This window comes from Emys orbicularis, chromosome 14 (genome assembly GCF_028017835.1).
Source record: "Emys orbicularis isolate rEmyOrb1 chromosome 14, rEmyOrb1.hap1, whole genome shotgun sequence".
Taxonomy (NCBI): domain Eukaryota; kingdom Metazoa; phylum Chordata; order Testudines; family Emydidae; genus Emys; species Emys orbicularis.
Window position 1 is genome coordinate 34,385,705 of NC_088696.1, and position 16,281 is coordinate 34,401,985.

The following is a 16,281-nucleotide window of genomic DNA, read 5'->3' on the forward strand; positions in this document are numbered from 1 at the left end:
GAACGGGACGCTCTCTGGGGTTGTATGGGGCCCTACCTGGGGGGCAGTGCCAGAGATCAGGGCTGTATGGGGCTCTGCCCGGTGGTGGGGGCAATGACGGGGAACGGGGCTCTCTCTGGGGTTGTATGGGGCCCTGCCCAGTGGTGGGGGGAGTGACAGGGAACGTGGCTCTCTCTAGGGTTGTATGGGGCTCTGCCCGGTGGTGGGGGCAATGACAGGGAACGGGGCTCTCTCTGGGGTTGTACAGGGCCCTGCCCGGTGGTGGGGCCAATGACAGGGAACGGGGCTGTATGGGGCCCTGCCCGGTGGCGGGGGCAATGACAGGGAACGGGGCTCTCTCTGGGGCTGTATGGGGCCCTGCCCGGTGGCGGGGGCAATGACAGGGAACGGGGCGCTCTCTGGGGTTGTATGGGGCCCTACCTGCGGGGCAGTGCCAGAGATCAGGGCTGTACGGGGCCCTGCCCGGTGGTGGGGGCAATGACGGTTAATGGGGCTCTCTCTGGGGTTGTATGGGGCCCTGCCCGGTGGTGGGGGCAATGACGGGGAACGGGGCTCTCTCTGGGTTTGTACGGAGCCCTGCCCAGTGGTGGGAGGAAATGACAGGGAACGGGGCGCTCTCTGGGGTTGTATGAGGCCCTGCCCAGTCGTGGGGTCAATGACGGGGAACGGGGCTCTCTCTAGGGTTGTATGGGGCCCTACCTGGGGGGCAGTGCCAGAGATCACGGCTGTACGGGGCCCTGCCCGGTAGTGGGGTCAATGACGGGGAACGGGGCTGTACGGGGCCCTGCCCGGTGGTGGGGGCAATGACGGGGAACGGGGCTGTACGGGGCCCTGCCCGGTAGTGGGGTCAATGACGGGGAACGGGGCTGTACGGGGCCCTGCCCGGTGGTGGGGGCAATGACGGGGAACGGGGCTGTCTCTGGGGTTATATGGGGCCCTGCCCGGTGGTGGGGTCAAGGACGGGGAACGGGGCTGTACGGGGCCCTGCCCGGTGATGGGGGCAATGACGGAGAACGGGGCTGTACGGGGCCCTGCCCGGTGATGGGGGCAATGACGGGGAACGGGGCTGTACGGGGCCCTGCCCGGTGGTGGGGGCAATGACGGGGAACGGGGCTGTACGGGGCCCTGCCCGGTGGTGGGGGCAATGACGGGGAACGGGGCTGTACGGGGCCCTGCCCGGTGGTGGGGGCAATGACAGGGAACGGGGCTGTACGGGGCCCTGCCCGGTGGTGGGGGCAATGACGGGGAACGGGGCTGTCTCTGGGGTTATATGGGGCCCTGCCCGGTGGTGGGGGCAATGACGGGGAACGGGGCTGTCTCTGGGGTTATATGGGGCCCTGCCCGGTGGTGGGGTCAAGGACGGGGAACGGGGCTGTCTCTGGGGTTATATGGGGCCCTGCCCGGTGGTGGGGGCAATGACGGGGAACGGGGCTGTCTCTGGGGTTATATGGGGCCCTGCCCGGTGGTGGGGTCAAGGACGGGGAACGGGGCTGTCTCTGGGGTTATATGGGGCCCTGCCCGGTGGTGGGGGCAAGGACGGGGAACGGGGCTCTCTCGGGGGTTGTACGGGGCCCTACCTGGAGGCGGTGCCAGGGGCCGAGCTCTCCCCAGTCCTGCCTATGGCCCTGCTGGCTGGGGGGCAGCGGCGATGCCAGGGAAGGGGTGAGGAAGGCGGTGTCGGGGAGCCGGGCTGCGTGGGGCCCTTGGCCGGGCGGGGCCGGATGCCGGGCTGGCGGCACCGCCCCTTACCTGGCCGGGCCGGGGCGGAGCGGGGAGCCGGGCCGGAGGTGCGCTTCAGCGGAGCGCGGGCACCATGGCCGCCGCCTCGCCCTGCGCGGAGCCGGCCGCCCGGAACAAGCCGGACAACACGGCCTTCACGCAGCAGCGCCTCCCGGCCTGGCAGCCGCTGCTGTCGGCGGGCACCGCGCTGCCGCTCTTCTTCTGCGTGGGCCTGGCCTGCCTGGCGCTGGGGCTGGGGCTGCACTTCTCCTCGGACACCATCCGCGAGCTGGAGCTCGACTACACCGGGGCGCCGGGCAGCGGCCACAACTGCTCCCGCTGCGCCAACGCCAGCCTGGCCGGGGCCGGGGGCTGCACCTGCTCGCTGCGCTTCGAGCTGCCCGAGCGCTTCCCGGGGCCCGTGTGCCTCTACTACCAGCTCTCCAACTACTACCAGAACCACCGGCGCTACGGCGTCTCCCGCGACGACCTGCAGCTCAGCGGGGACGCCTCGGGGCTGAGCAACCCAGCCACGGAGTGCAGCCCCTTCCGCACGGACCCCCAGGGCATCCCCATCGCCCCCTGCGGGGCCATCGCCAACAGCCTCTTCAATGACACCTTCGCCCTCTACCACCTGGCCAATGGCACCTTCTACCCCGTGCCCCTGGACAACCGAGGCATCTCCTGGTGGACCGACTCCAACATCAAGTTCAGCAACCCCGAACTCGTCAATGGCAGCCTGGAGGCCGCCTTCAAGGGCACAACCAAGCCCCCCAACTGGCCCCATGCTGCCTACATGCTGGATACGGGCAACCCCAACAATACCGGCTTCATCAACGAGGACTTCATCGTGTGGATGCGCACCGCTGCTCTGCCTACCTTCCGCAAGCTCTACCGCCGCGTGCGTGAGGGCAACTTCTCCTCTGGCCTGCCCCGAGGCACCTACCGTCTCGACATCACCTACAACTACCCCGTTCTCTCCTTCCAGGGCACCAAGAAGGTCATCTTCAGCACTGTTTCCTGGATGGGTGGCAAGAACCCCTTCCTGGGCATTGTCTACCTGGTCTTTGGCTCCGCCTGCATCCTCACTGGCTTTGTCATGCTGGCTGTGCATATCAAGTTCCAGAAACAAAACCAGATGGATGTGGAATAGAGAGATGGAGTCTAAATGCTGCCAGACTTTGGATCTGAAGCTCAACTTCCTCCAAACTTCGCTGCTAGCATCCAGGCCTTATCCTTCTCTTTCACTCTTATAATTCTGATCTCAATGAGTTTACTGTCAACTCTTACCAGTGTAAGTGAGAACAGAATTGGGCCTTCCATATCTGTAATGGGCTGAATGAAAACCTCCTTCTCCTTGCCACAAAACTATGGGAAAGTTCAAATCTGGTTAAAGCTCCAGACTAGTGATCAGAGCATCACTTGGTGTATATATCTGTGCACGTAAAGGATCACTGTCAGATTTTCTTTTTGCCTAACACAATTACCAATGTTTTTTCTAATGACACCACAAACTTTTTTTTTTTTAAGAGTGGAAGAATTTTAACCTGTTTTTCTTCCTACACTCTTCCTCTGTCTGGGTTTAACTTCTGTTTTTCTAGCCGCTTTCTACGAATGAAAGTGAAGCTTGCTAGTCTGTTTATTGATAGATTGTAGTCAATTGCATATTCAGTTTACCATGCATTAGCATAATGGCCTGCTGTTTGAACTGCAAACTTTGCAGCGGATTGTCTTTAAAATCTAATAGTATAATTTAATAATCTTAACATTTCCATTAAGTCTGACAAGATTTTTACAGGACCTGTATTTGGGGCCTAAATTATTGGTGCCTTTTTCTTTAAAGCAGTAAAAGGGACATTTGGCAATATCTTAGCAAGACCAAAGATCAGTAAGAGACAATTTTCACAGTGATGAGTGCTACCATATTGCTTGAGCCCAAAGTGTAAAACACTCCCATAAAGAAGCATCACTCTGCTGGTCGTTGACTTGCAATTAGTAGATGCTTGTGGCTAACAATCCAATTGTCATCTGTTATAATTTTAAAAATACTTTTTTCTTTAATTTTTGGAGAGTAGGAATGTATACTAGTCCTTTATTGAAATGGAAAAAATTGAACTGGAGCTGTCCAAAAGGATAAACTTTAAGGTTGATATTAATCCTTAGTGAGAGACTATCTTGTGAGATACCAGCTGGGTAAATTGTAACAGTGATCCAAAACCATTTCTCTTCCTTCTTTCCTTCCTCTCACTTGGGGTCATGCTGGTAGCTGCAGAGAGAGTAGCACCTACGCTGTATATAAGTGACTTTACCAATAGGTATCTTCTGAACAAAATTGACTAGTGTTGGTGGAGCCCACTTAATTTCACTTATCAAGCACTTATGGCAAAAGGCTCCTTTCTTTCTCTGCTATAGATTTATCTTCCATTAAAAAGGGTGGGAGGCTCTTACCTTGTCTATATGTTCTTTTTCTAAAAGATATTGCTAAGAATGGCATTAAATAACTTTGAGACTAGAAACACTTCTTATATGGCAATAAAAATTGGTCATCCATCTTGCTTATCTAAAATGTATAACATATAAAATAACTTCATAATATTTTCAACCAAAACATACCCAATCATGTGTTCAAAAACAGTGACCCCAGCTCGGAGAATAGTCTCAGTTCTCAAATATGTATTTTCTTGAATGTTATATTTTGTTTCTGTCCTGTGAGGGTTTTTTTCCACCTCTTAAAGAGTTGAGTTGACAACAAGTTAAAGTGATGATAGCCTTGGGGAACCATCACTTGATAGTGGTTGCTTATGAGAGGTACTCTGGTTAGCCCTGATTAGGATCCCTTATTAGATGTCTGAATGTCTGTGGCATGTAGCTGATCTCTAATTCACAATGTGTGTATATTTGAAGTCTTTGGGCAAGTGGGGAACCTCTTTTTAATTTTTCAAGTTGGGTAATTCTTACTCCAGAAAAGTTTCTTCAAACTGAATTATAAATGCAGGCTTATTACAACTTCAGAAGCAGTATCTTTTATACCAGTGCTGTGAACTACATGTCAGTTGAAACTTGAAAAGCTATGTAAAGCCTTAACCAAATTGCTTTTAGTTCTTTGATAATGCTTTGAAGTACACAAGTAATTGTCTGTCTGAGAAATGACTTTGCATATTAAATGAACTTTTTTTTCAAGCTAACAGTGGAACTGGCTCTGTGGAATGCTGTAAGTGCAAGAAAAGGCCTTCATATGAACCAATATAATAACAGTGTGTTCAGCCTATGGCCCAAATTCTGCTCTGTTCAACCCATGCAAATACCACGGAGGTTGCAAAGGTGTAAATGAGGGCAAACCTTGTCCTTTCTGTTGTTAACATTATTCTTGTTGACTATTCTGTTTGAAAAATATATTTGCCCTGCAGTCTGATTCATCTGGGAAGTAGTCTGAAGGATGCAAATATACGTAACTTCATTCTTTATGTTAGGAATGTTAGCTGTCTGGATTGTGAAATGGGTGCATCACCCCACAAACTGGTAATGCTGCCGGTTCTGCTAGTATCTCTTTAGCTTAATAACTGATGTGGATCTTCTGGAAGCCAGCTTTGAGTGGAAAGGGCAAGCTCAACTTCAATAGGGACAGTGTAGGGCTTTTTGTGGAAAGAACTCAACTACCTAAACGTGCTTTAGTCCACATGCCTTCCAGAAACCTTCACAAAGTGCAGGCCAGCTGAGCAAACCTGCCTTGAGAGGTGGTGACTAGATTATGCATGCAGATGAAATGGAGGAAGACTTCATTGTAGACTGGAGGCATGATTCTTTCACTTACCCTGGTGTGCATAACTTCATTGAATCCATGGAGTTCTACTCTGATGTAACCAACATAAATTAGAGGAGAATCAGAACCTCGCTGACTTATGAGAGGCTATTCTGCATAATTTTCAGTAACTGTTACTTGTCAACATTTTGTTTCCTCCGTATAGAAGACGTCCTCACTAAAGTACACCTCTACCTCGATATAACGCTGTCCTCGGGAGCCAAAAAATCTTACCGCGTTATAGGTGAAACTGCGTTATATCGAACTTGCTTTGATCCACCGGAGTGCGCAGCCCCGCCCCACTGGAGCACTGCTTTACCGCGTTATATCCGAATTCGTGTTATATTGGGTCGCGTTATATCGGGGTAGAGGTGTATGTGTAGTTTAGTCCTATATTATATATCTTTCCCAGCATTTTAACTGCAGAGAGAGTAAAGACATACTTTTATTTCCCATTACCACCTGATGGATCCCTTCTAGTCTAAAGGAACTGGGGGTGACCCTCCTTTCTCCTCTCCCCCCAGGCCATTTTGATAACTTTACCTGATTCCTCTATTAATAAACAGCTCATTTCCCCCGCTGAAGACATAGTTAAGAGTTTGACAACATGAATGAATATTGAATTACTCTCTAGAAAGAACCCCATTCACTTTGTTAACTTTTTTAAGTTAAAAGGAGTTTATGGGGAGACTGGTAATTTTATTCATAGAGTGCTTGGGAGCAGTCAAGGTCCCAATTACTTAAAAAAAGAAAACCAGGATTACTTATTCTATATGGCAGCCAGCAGGCAGGAGTTCTGCCAGATTTTCCACCGCCCTAGGCTGCGGAAGGTCCCGCCCCAAAATGCCTTCCCCCCCACAGAGGCGGCGGAAGGTCCCACTGCCGAAATACCGCCGCGGTCACCACCCCCCAAATCGCAGTGCCCTAGGCGACCGCCTAGGTCGCCTAATGGGTTGCGCCGGCACTGCCAGCAGGTGAACTTGTAAAGAATCCTTGTGACAGTTTCACTGGGTAGAGGTTTCGATCAAAGCTTATAATTAACATTTATGATGCACAATAAAAGGACAATTAAACAATGCTTAACGTATACCTTGGAATCCCATAAGGCTTTTCTTCTGTAGTAATGACAACAATTTTGTATTCACTTACAAATCCACTCATACTGGTAAATCAGGAAGACAAAGCCTTTCAAAATGGAACACAATCTGGGTGAGCTTTGGTTCTTATTGGTATTCTGTTTGAAATTTAGTAGCCTTATTTCTTGTACCTGTAATTTTGTGAGCAAAAGTAACTGGAGCAATGGTTTGTTGTTTATCCACTTACCTGATTGCCCCAGAATATTAAGTAATTACAGTTGCAAAATTGTGCCCACCAGTTACTTTGCAAGTGCAAAAAAGGTAATCTGGGTTTTAAAAACGGAACTGATTTTTTTAGAAAATGAACTGCAATGTTCCAGTGACAGTTGTGTTAATCCCAAACTTGTGTTGATAACACAGATTGGGATTGGATTTTCAACACAGCAATAGGTTGATGGGGTGTTTTTGTTTTTTTGTTTTTTAAGATCTTAACTGAAATTCAAAACAAATTTTATTTGGAGTGTTTTGAAGTCCTCCATTAGAACAAGAAGATTTTCTTTCTGTCATTTTAAATTCTGCACTAAAATGTTAATTCTGTTTAGTGGGATAATTCAACACGTCGTCTGGGATTAACTCAACTTTATTTTGAAGTTCACTTCAAAGGGTCCATGGTCAAAATGACTACATTCACTTGCAATACTATACAATCTGAAAATCTAGCTATCCTGTTTATTCTTTTTCTACTTCAGGGTTTGGACAGTGTAACTAGGCTCATAAATTTCACTTGTGCTTCATAGTTGCTTTCTAGTCAATATCCTTTCTAGGTTTTATGCATTAACACAATGCTCTTTGTTAAACTCCAGGTCATAAACTTGCAGAGGGATATTTCAGTAGGGGGAAATTAGCATGGGGAAATTAGTTTTTAGTTTTTGTTTCTAATTTCCCCATGCTAATTTCCCCCTGCTGTTACTCACACCTTCTTGTCAACTCTTTAAAAGGGGCCACCCTGATTACCACTACAAAAGTGATTTTTTCCCTCCTGTTGATAATAGCCCACTTTAATTGAATTGTCTCATTAGAACTGACCCCCCCACTTGGTAAGGCAACTCCCATCTTTTCATGTACTGTGTATATATATCTTCATCAGATGCATGGAGTGGAAAATACAGTAGGAAGTGGGTTTTAGCCCATGAAAGCTTATGCCCAAATAAATTTGTTAGTCTCTAAGGTGCCACAAGTACCCTCGTTTTTTCTGTTTTTCAATTAACTCTAACCGTTAACCAGGGCTTCAAGCCTTCCTCCTATAATGCTAGTAGTCACTGGCTAGGAACATGCACTGGCTCTTTCACTGGTATCTATATTAAGGCTTGGTATGAAAATATAAATTACTATAATTTACTATTATGATTCAGGTACTAGGGGTGAGGGGAGCTTTATAACTTTATCTAATTGATCATACTTCTTAGTTAACCGAAGTCAATGTTAATGGAGGGTACAGTGATTCCCAAATGAGTTCACCAAGAGAGGAAGTGTGGAGTCTTTGTTATACGCTAATATTTTGAGGCTTGAGTTTATCTATTGGCTTTGACCCATCTGTGTAACATTTAAAAACTAATAGCAAAGAAAAATGCATTGATGCTGCTAATTTTAAAAATAGAGGGAGGGAGGTGTATGTGTGGGGGAATCTCCAAACAAAGTGATTAATGATTTAATGTTGCCGAGATTAATCAGAATTAAGGTTGAGACATTCAGGCTCAAAACCCATAGAGAATTCCTGAATTATATCTGGTAATCTGAACCTCCTCCCTGCCACCAACCACACGCTTCCTGTACAATCTCTTATCTCGGCCTGCCTTTGAGACTTCCAAGTTACAATATCAATGTAGCCTCAAGATCAACATGTCTAAAACTGAATTTATCTTTTTACCCCACCGCACTCCTTACCCAACTTCTTTCACTTTCGCTACCTTTCCCCCATTCCTCCCACATACTCATATACACGTTCTTGGCAAGTCTTGTGACTTCCTCAATGAAATCTCTCAAATCCTTCCTCCTCTCTACTTCCAGCAGCCTTGCTCATCTTGCCTCAGTTATTGGATCCTCCTTTGCAGCCTCTCCCCTCCAGTCTATTCAGTACACTGCTTCTAAGATAATTTTTTTGTCCCTGCATCTGACTGCCTCATGCTCTTCAAATCCTGTCACTGACTACTCCTCTCCTCCTGCATCAAGCTCAGCCTCATTTTTTCCTTCAACGCCTTGCAGTACTCTGGTCACTCTTGCATTCCTGCATACATCTTATACTATATCCCTCCCCCCCCAAACACACACTTCCTTAAGATGCTACTATATGTGCATATGCAAAGTGAGGGCCTAATCAAAAGCTCAACAATCTTTGAATTGAGTCCAATAGCTTTTTGGTTAAGGTCCATGATACATAAATGTAATCACACAACTGCTGTTAATGTTACCGTGTAAGTATGCACAGGTATGTGCGCTTGTATCAACAGTTTCATTGTGGAGTGATGTCATTTTGAAGTAAAATGGAGGAAAAATAAAACTCTACTTAAAATGGGCTGTTGCCTGGAACTAAAACCTGTTTTGTTGCCTGTCAGGAAGAGGCAAGACTGTCATTAATGATCAGTATCATATTTGTGTGAAAGGACAGAAGAATATTAATGTTTTAATCAACGTATCCCTGGCAGCAGGGCTGGCTCCAGGCACCAGGCACCCAAGCACATGCTTGGGGCGGCACCTGGTAAGGGGCGGCGGGGGAAGCGCGGCGCGGCCTTCCGCGAGGGCGCTCCGGCGGCGCTTGGCGGGGGGTTCCGGTGGGAGGCGGGGGCGGGCTCCGGCGGCGCGGCGCTCGGCGGGGGGGGGCAGCGCGGGGCTCGGCGGGGGGGGCGGCGCTCGGCGGGGGGGTTCCGGTGGGAGGCGGGGGGCGGGCTCTGGCGGCGCGGCGCTGGGGGGGGGTTCCGGCGGCGCTCAGCATGGGGGCGTGCTCCGGCGCGTGGCACTCGGCGGGGGGGCGGCGCTGGAGGGGGGGTTCCGGCGGCGCTCGGCAGGGGGCGGGGGCGGGCTCCGGCGGCGCGGCGCTCGGTGGGGGGGCGGCGCGGGGCTCGGCGCTCTTGGGGGGGGGGTTCCGGCGGCGCTGGGCGCGGGGGGGCCTCCGGCGTGCGGCGGGGGGGGCGGCGCTCGGCTGGGCGGGGGCGGCGCTTTTTTTTGCTGCTTGGGGCAGCAAAAAAGCTAGAGCCGGCCCTGCCTGGCAGATTCCTTTGAAGGCACTGGAGCTCACCTAGAGTATCGGAATAGGTATATAAAATGTATATTGGATGGCTCAGTGGTCATTTTAGCATCCACGACTGGGGAAGTATTTTCATTGTTCAGTAGCTTCTTGAGGATACTATTAAAAGAATTCTCGCCCCTTACCCCCGCCAGGAAAACCAGTCAGGACAGCTCCATCTCCACTTAAATTAAGATAACATACCCACTCAAATGTCTTTTAAAAACATTTTTTAAATCTTCCAGTATAAAAAGTAATAGTAAATGACAATAGCTATGGCAGGATCATGCAGTAAGTGTCTTAGTGCTAAAACTGTGTTCCTCGTTACAGAGGAGATGAATCTATTCAGCTGTTAGTAGAAGGAAAAAGTGTCAATGCAATATCAACAGCCATGAATCAGGGTAGTTGCTGTCTGAAATAGAATGTCAGGATATATTTGGGAAGATATGTTTGAACTACGTGCAATTCCCCCAATCTGTAACTCTTGGCTAAAATTACATCTCATCCAAAAGATGTGTAATTTCTTATAAATGAGGCCTACAGCGCTTGTGACTATTCAACTTTCCATGAGTGATCCTCATGGCCAAATGCCAACATGAGTAATTGGTTTTACACTTCCTGTCCTCAACTATTATGCCATGTTGTGAACTGTTAAACCACTGCTGCATTTCACTTTAGCATTTCAGTAACAGGGTAAAGCGATCTGGATACATCCCTTTTCTACTTCACAGGGGTGCTGTGAGCCTGAATCACGGTTTGCAAAATGTTTTGTGATTTTTTTTTTTTTTTTGTCTCAAAGGTGGTATGTTAATGAAAATATTGAAACTCAAGGTTGTGTGGGTTGTTGGTAGTAATTGCCTAGCAAGCCATGTGCTAGAACAATTCCAGGGGTTGCTGTTTTGTCCCTTCTCAAAATATCAAACCTTTTGATAAGTATATTGATCAGACATATGATTATGCTGAGATGTTTGGGGGGATAAGAGGTCTCTGAGCACAAAGAGTAAAACTGACGGTTAATTGAACCAGTGCGGTAACAATCAATTACAAAATAACACAAACCAATTTTTACTGTCACCTGACTATGCTGAAGTTCAGCCACAGCTGCTGAATCACAAATTGACAAGCAGCTGCTGAAGACATTTTAATATAAAATAGTAATCCTACTGGACAATTCTAATGGTTGGGCGACTAATCTATTTTCCTGCAAAGATCTTTACCCCAGGGATATGTGGTGAGACCGGTCCTACTGGCCCTTTCTGTAAATAGAAAGAGGAGGGGAGTTCTGCAATTGCAGCTGGTGTGTACACACCCAAATCCTCCAACAGCAGTGTCTTTAAAACAAAGAAAGCCAAATGTTTTCTGTAATCTTACTCCACCTTTAATATAAGGTCGGGCCTAATAGCAGGTTTTCATTTACTTTGCCTGTGTTTGTGTCATGTATTTTTTCTACTGATTATTTGTGACTATCTACTTAAAATTACACACACAAACTAAATTAAAAGAGCTTTTAGGTTGCAAGGTCAAGCATTCAAAAGTCAGGAAATGCCAGAATTAAGGCTGCCTGTGCATATCTCTGGGACAAAGATCTTTGCAATCCCCTGGGTATGATAGAAGTGTCCACGGGGATTTCAGCTTTTTCATATTAAAATGAATTCAGCTGATGGTAGTCGATGTGTGATTCAGCTGGTAACAGATGGGTGAGAGGTCTCAGGAGAAGTGGCTGAACTTTAGCATATTGAGACAGCCTCCAGTAATACCCCTGCCTGCTCTCCCAATTCTCTGTCCCCACTGGCTCACCATCCCAATCTACCTTATTGGGTTCTTTATCTAATCTCAGTGTCCTCATTCTCCCGCCTCTCCCGGCTCCTTGTCCCACTCTCCCTACCTACCAAATGCCTTCTCTTCTGACCTCCATCTTTCCCCCACCTTCTGGCTCCTAAATCAGTCTTCAACCCCCAGCTTCCAGTTTGTCTCATCCCCTTCCTTCCATGCTCCTTGGCTCAGATTAATAAAGGAATTTAGGCGCTGTGATGCTGAGTGTTGCAATGCTTAATTTTTAGGTGCCTAGAAAAATCACAGGAACAATAATGTGATCCACAAAGCCTCAGTTAGGCGCTTAAGCTCCTTATACAATGAATGGGGAGAAACAGGCACCCTCGAATGCGATCCACAAAAGCCAGCATGCTACGCTGGGCGCCACCTAAGGTGGGCAGCGGGAGATGCCAATGAGAGGGGAGTGTCCTAATTCCTGCCCCTCTCACACAGGTAATTGCCTAAATCCAGGCTGCAGGGAGACACCGATCTCTGTTTAGAAATCCACAACCAGAAGAGTAATGGAACAGGGGGACTTGGATCCTGGGCCACTCACCTCTCTGGTGGGTTCCCTACCCACCAGGCTACAGTCATTATCACATTTTCTCTCATTGGCTTAATGACTCTAAGGCCTGGTCTACACTAACCCCCAAATTCGAACTAAGGTACGCAACTTCAGCTACGTGAATAACGTAGCTGAAGTCGACATACCTTAGTTCGAACTTACTGCGGTTCAGACGCGGTCCACACGCGGCACGCAGGCTCCCCGTCGACTCCGCGGTACTCCTCTCGCCGAGCTGGAGTACCGCAGTCGACGGCGAGCGCTTCCAGGATCGATTTATCGCGTCCAGACCAGACGCGATAAATCGAACCCGGAAGTTCGATTGCCAGCTGTCGAACTACCGCGGTAGTGTAGACCTGGCCTAATTGTTTATCCATTGGAACAGCCTTAGCATGAGAGATTAAGGGAGACCCATGTCAGAATATCCAGTGGTTAGAGCAAGCCCCCCCCCCCCTACAAAGTGGGAGACCCTAGTTCAAATCCTTTCTCCCCCTCTGGCAGAGATGGGGGGAATTGAGCCTGGGTCTTCCACATCACAGGTGAGTGTGCTCAGGGCCGCCCAGAGGCGGGGGCAAGTGGGGCAATTTGCCCCAGGCCCCGCAGGGGCCCCGTGAGCCCTGGCCTGGCGGTGGTCTGGGTCTTCGGCGGCGGGGGCCTCTTCAGTGCTGCTGAAGACGTGGAGCAACTGAAGGGCCCCTCGCTGCCGAAATGCCACCAAAGACCCGGACCACCGCTGGGTGAGTACAAGTGCCGCAGCTCCCCTGCTTTGCCCCAGGCCCCCTGAATCCTCTGGGCGGCCCTAAGTGTGCTAACCACTGGGATAAACATTCTAAGGTGGGCACCACCTCCTCCAGCCAGATTTTGAATGGGAACCAAGGCAGTATGCAGCCTCTTACCACACCTCCTGGCTCAGGTGAATGCCTGTCTTCCCTGCTTCTTGGATTGCTCCGGGGCTTAGATGAGAGAGAGAGAGAGGCACATAGACACTCAGAGTGAGGCAGCAGTGCATATACCTAGAGGCAGAAACTTAGGTGCTGAGGGAACTTTTACCCTGAAAATTTAGGCACTGAATTAGTTTGTGCCTCCAGGGTTTGGCAGAGTTTTGTGGATCACAGCGGAGCCTAAACTGAGATTTAGGCGTATACTGTCCTCTCCCCTCACCCCTTATGCATTTGAATCAGACAGCTTCCTTCTTCATGTTGCCTGGGCTAATCAAGGAGGTCACTGAGAACTCCCTGCTGTCTGTTCCAGTGTCTGGACCTACACCCATTATGGCCTGCAGCAGCCCAGAACTGCAATTGCAGGGAAAGTCCTGCTTGGTCCTGGGCTGGAGCATCCCAATGAATATGGGAACTTTGGAATTTAGCTGCTAAAATCTAAGTCTCTAATGAGTTTGAGAATTGTTATTGGTGTTTTGAAGGTTATAACCTGGCCAAATTTTGAGCAGATTTTCACAGGGATGGCTAATAGCACATCCCTGACACAAAAGCTACCTCCCCCCCACCCCCTGCAAATTTCAAGGCCATTCTCAAAAGCATGGGGGTGCTACAACTTTTAAAAGAAAGTCACCAGAATATTTAAACATGGTCAAAACATAATTTTCCCTACCCTCATTTTCAGACATAGCTGAATGACTTTGGATGATTTTTCAGTGCGCTCTTCTCCCCTTCTTCCCCCCCCCCCCCCCGCAAACAATTCAGCCCGAAGCGGACGCTTGGTATGGAAAATTCCAGCCCAAATGGTTGAAGCTTGGCAAAGTTATAAGCAAGTGAAAATAATAACTTATAGTAGGAAGTGCCAGGAAACCTTAATGATAGGCAATGCTACCAGCCCTGACTATAGTAAACAAACGATTTGTCTTGATTTGTTAACCAAAGTTTAAACATAGCTATAATCCATTGCTGAGAATGGGGAGAGGCTGTGTGAAGTTACAACTCTCTAGAGCAACTCTTTAATTTAATTTTCTTCCTGGCTAGGAGAGAGCACTTGCAACTCTGACTATAACAACATCAGATGAGACAGTTAAAATATGGTTGTTCCATAATTCAGTTCCTGTAGTTGTGTTAAAAGCCTAGACTGGTTTAACAGGGACCCTAGTAGGTTCCATCTAGGCTACAAGTCAAAACTGTTTTATAACTGGGTCCACTAATTCAATTATAGTTGTAGTATAGGTAGGGCAGAAAGTGCATTCAAACATGCTGATTATAGTAAAAGGCATAACTACGGTAGATTACTAGATGTGTGACATGTATAAGATCAGTAGGGATGGATGAACATCTCAAACCCTATTTTGGGTTCTCAAAGTTTGCAAAACTAATTTGAGGGTTTTTGTAACCTTTTTTCTTTTGCAATCAAAAGCCATTTTTCATTTTCTCCCAGCACATCCCACTTCAGGTTGATTCCACCTTTTTCTTTTATGTATTAAGGAAAGAGGAGCCTCCTCTGAAATCTAGATGTCCAAAACTGAGTTTTCTGTATATAGGCTTCTCCATATTGACTATACATATTTTTCCATTAGAATTTTCTCTTTTTTCTTTGCTCTTCTTATTCAATCTTTCCTGAGTGGAATACAAACTCTAGCATTAGTCAAACTTTTAAACTGCTAGAGCCAAATGCTTCTGTGGTATAGCTCCATTAGAATTTCACCAGGGATTAATTTGCTCCAGAATCTGAGTATTTAAATTGGGCATAATGAGTTGTCTATCTCTCACAGTCAGGTTATTAGGTTTTTCACAGGATCCAGTCCTGAATCTCTAACACTGTACTTCTTGGTATTAGCAATTTTTGTTTGCATTTTATTCTAAAACTCTGACACTCTTCTGATTAGGGTCTATGTCAATGAATTATAGGTGCACCTTTCCATTGCACAATAGATTCTCTCGAAAGGAAAAAAATCCAAAATTTTTGGGGTAATTTTGCTTTCCTTCCTCTTCAGTGACGCTTGAGCCAGAAATAGCAGCTTACAACAGACCATTAACAGAGTCTCTCTGAATGAGGGAGAGAGTATAAGCTAAGAAAATGTTTCACAAGTTATGCAAATTTTAGCTTCTGGTGGCCAAGGGAAATTCTCAATCTATTTATAAAAAACATTGTCAGCAAGTAGAGGCCCAGTGGGGAAGTGGCAGCAGTCAGATGAAAAAAGGCTTCTACCCAGGGCTGGCTCTAGGTTTTTTGCTGCCCCAAGCAAAAAAAATTTTGTCTGTCAAAATTGCACAGAACACAGACAGGATTGGTTCCCATATGGTTACAGAACTGCAGTAAAGTGGAACAATTTTCAGTTTGTGTGATTGAAGGCTATCTGGATGCATATTATAAGACTGTCCTACATAAATGAGGAAAAGTTGAGGTGCCTTTATTATCCTTTTGTTCCATTCTTTGTTTCTATGGGGAATTTGCCAATGCAATATCACTGTCTTCCTTTTAAACAAATAAAACTAAAACGTAATAATAATAATAATAATAAAGCAATGGCTGTTGAAAATAGCAATTCCAGTCCTAATAACCACTGGGAAGCATTTCTTGCTCAATTTATTCTACTTTTTCCTACAGCAAGTTACAGTGGATCAGTATATTTGATTTGGGAGAAATGAAGTAACAGCTGCCCAAATTGAGCTTGAGCACTCCTGAATTTTGAGGGTGTTCAAATCTGGAAGGCAGGTGCTGGATTCCCTTTCTGAATATTAGCTAAATCTGGAAAAGAAAAGTCAATTTCTGCTTCCATGGCTCAGAAGTGGAAATCCTCCTGCGTGCCTGGTACTGTATCTAAAGCTGCCCAGTCTAGTAGAGCCTCCCCTCCCTTACTTTTCATTTTAAATTCTAGTGGGATCCACGTACCTGCCTTGCTAGGCTTCAGATAGAGAGGTGCAATGTCCATTTAGTCCACCCAATTCTTTCTTTGGGGGAGAGCCCAGGGCTGGGGCGGCAGGAGGTGCGGGTGCGGGGGGGGGCGGAAGAGCCCAGGGCTGGGGCGGCAGGAGGTGCAGGTGGGGGACAGAGCTGGGGCAGCAGGGAGTGCGGGTGTGGGGGGGGGGAG

At 47.7% G+C, this 16,281-nt stretch overlaps 1 protein-coding gene across 1 annotated transcript; it reads left to right on the forward strand.

Moving 5' to 3' along the window:
- Positions 1 to 1,813: 1,813 nt before the first annotated feature.
- Positions 1,814 to 2,872, forward strand: TMEM30B (transmembrane protein 30B). Its single transcript, XM_065416768.1, has one exon. It carries the CDS (start codon positions 1,814 to 1,816, stop codon positions 2,870 to 2,872), a length of 1,059 nt encoding a protein of 352 aa, XP_065272840.1.
- The last annotated feature ends 13,409 nt before the right edge of the window (positions 2,873 to 16,281 follow it).

Bases quoted from the DNA above. Each gene is read 5' to 3' on its own strand.
- TMEM30B (XM_065416768.1), top strand. From the start codon at position 1,814: ATGGCCGCCGCCTCGCCCTGCGCGGAGCCGGCCGCCCGGAACAAGCCG.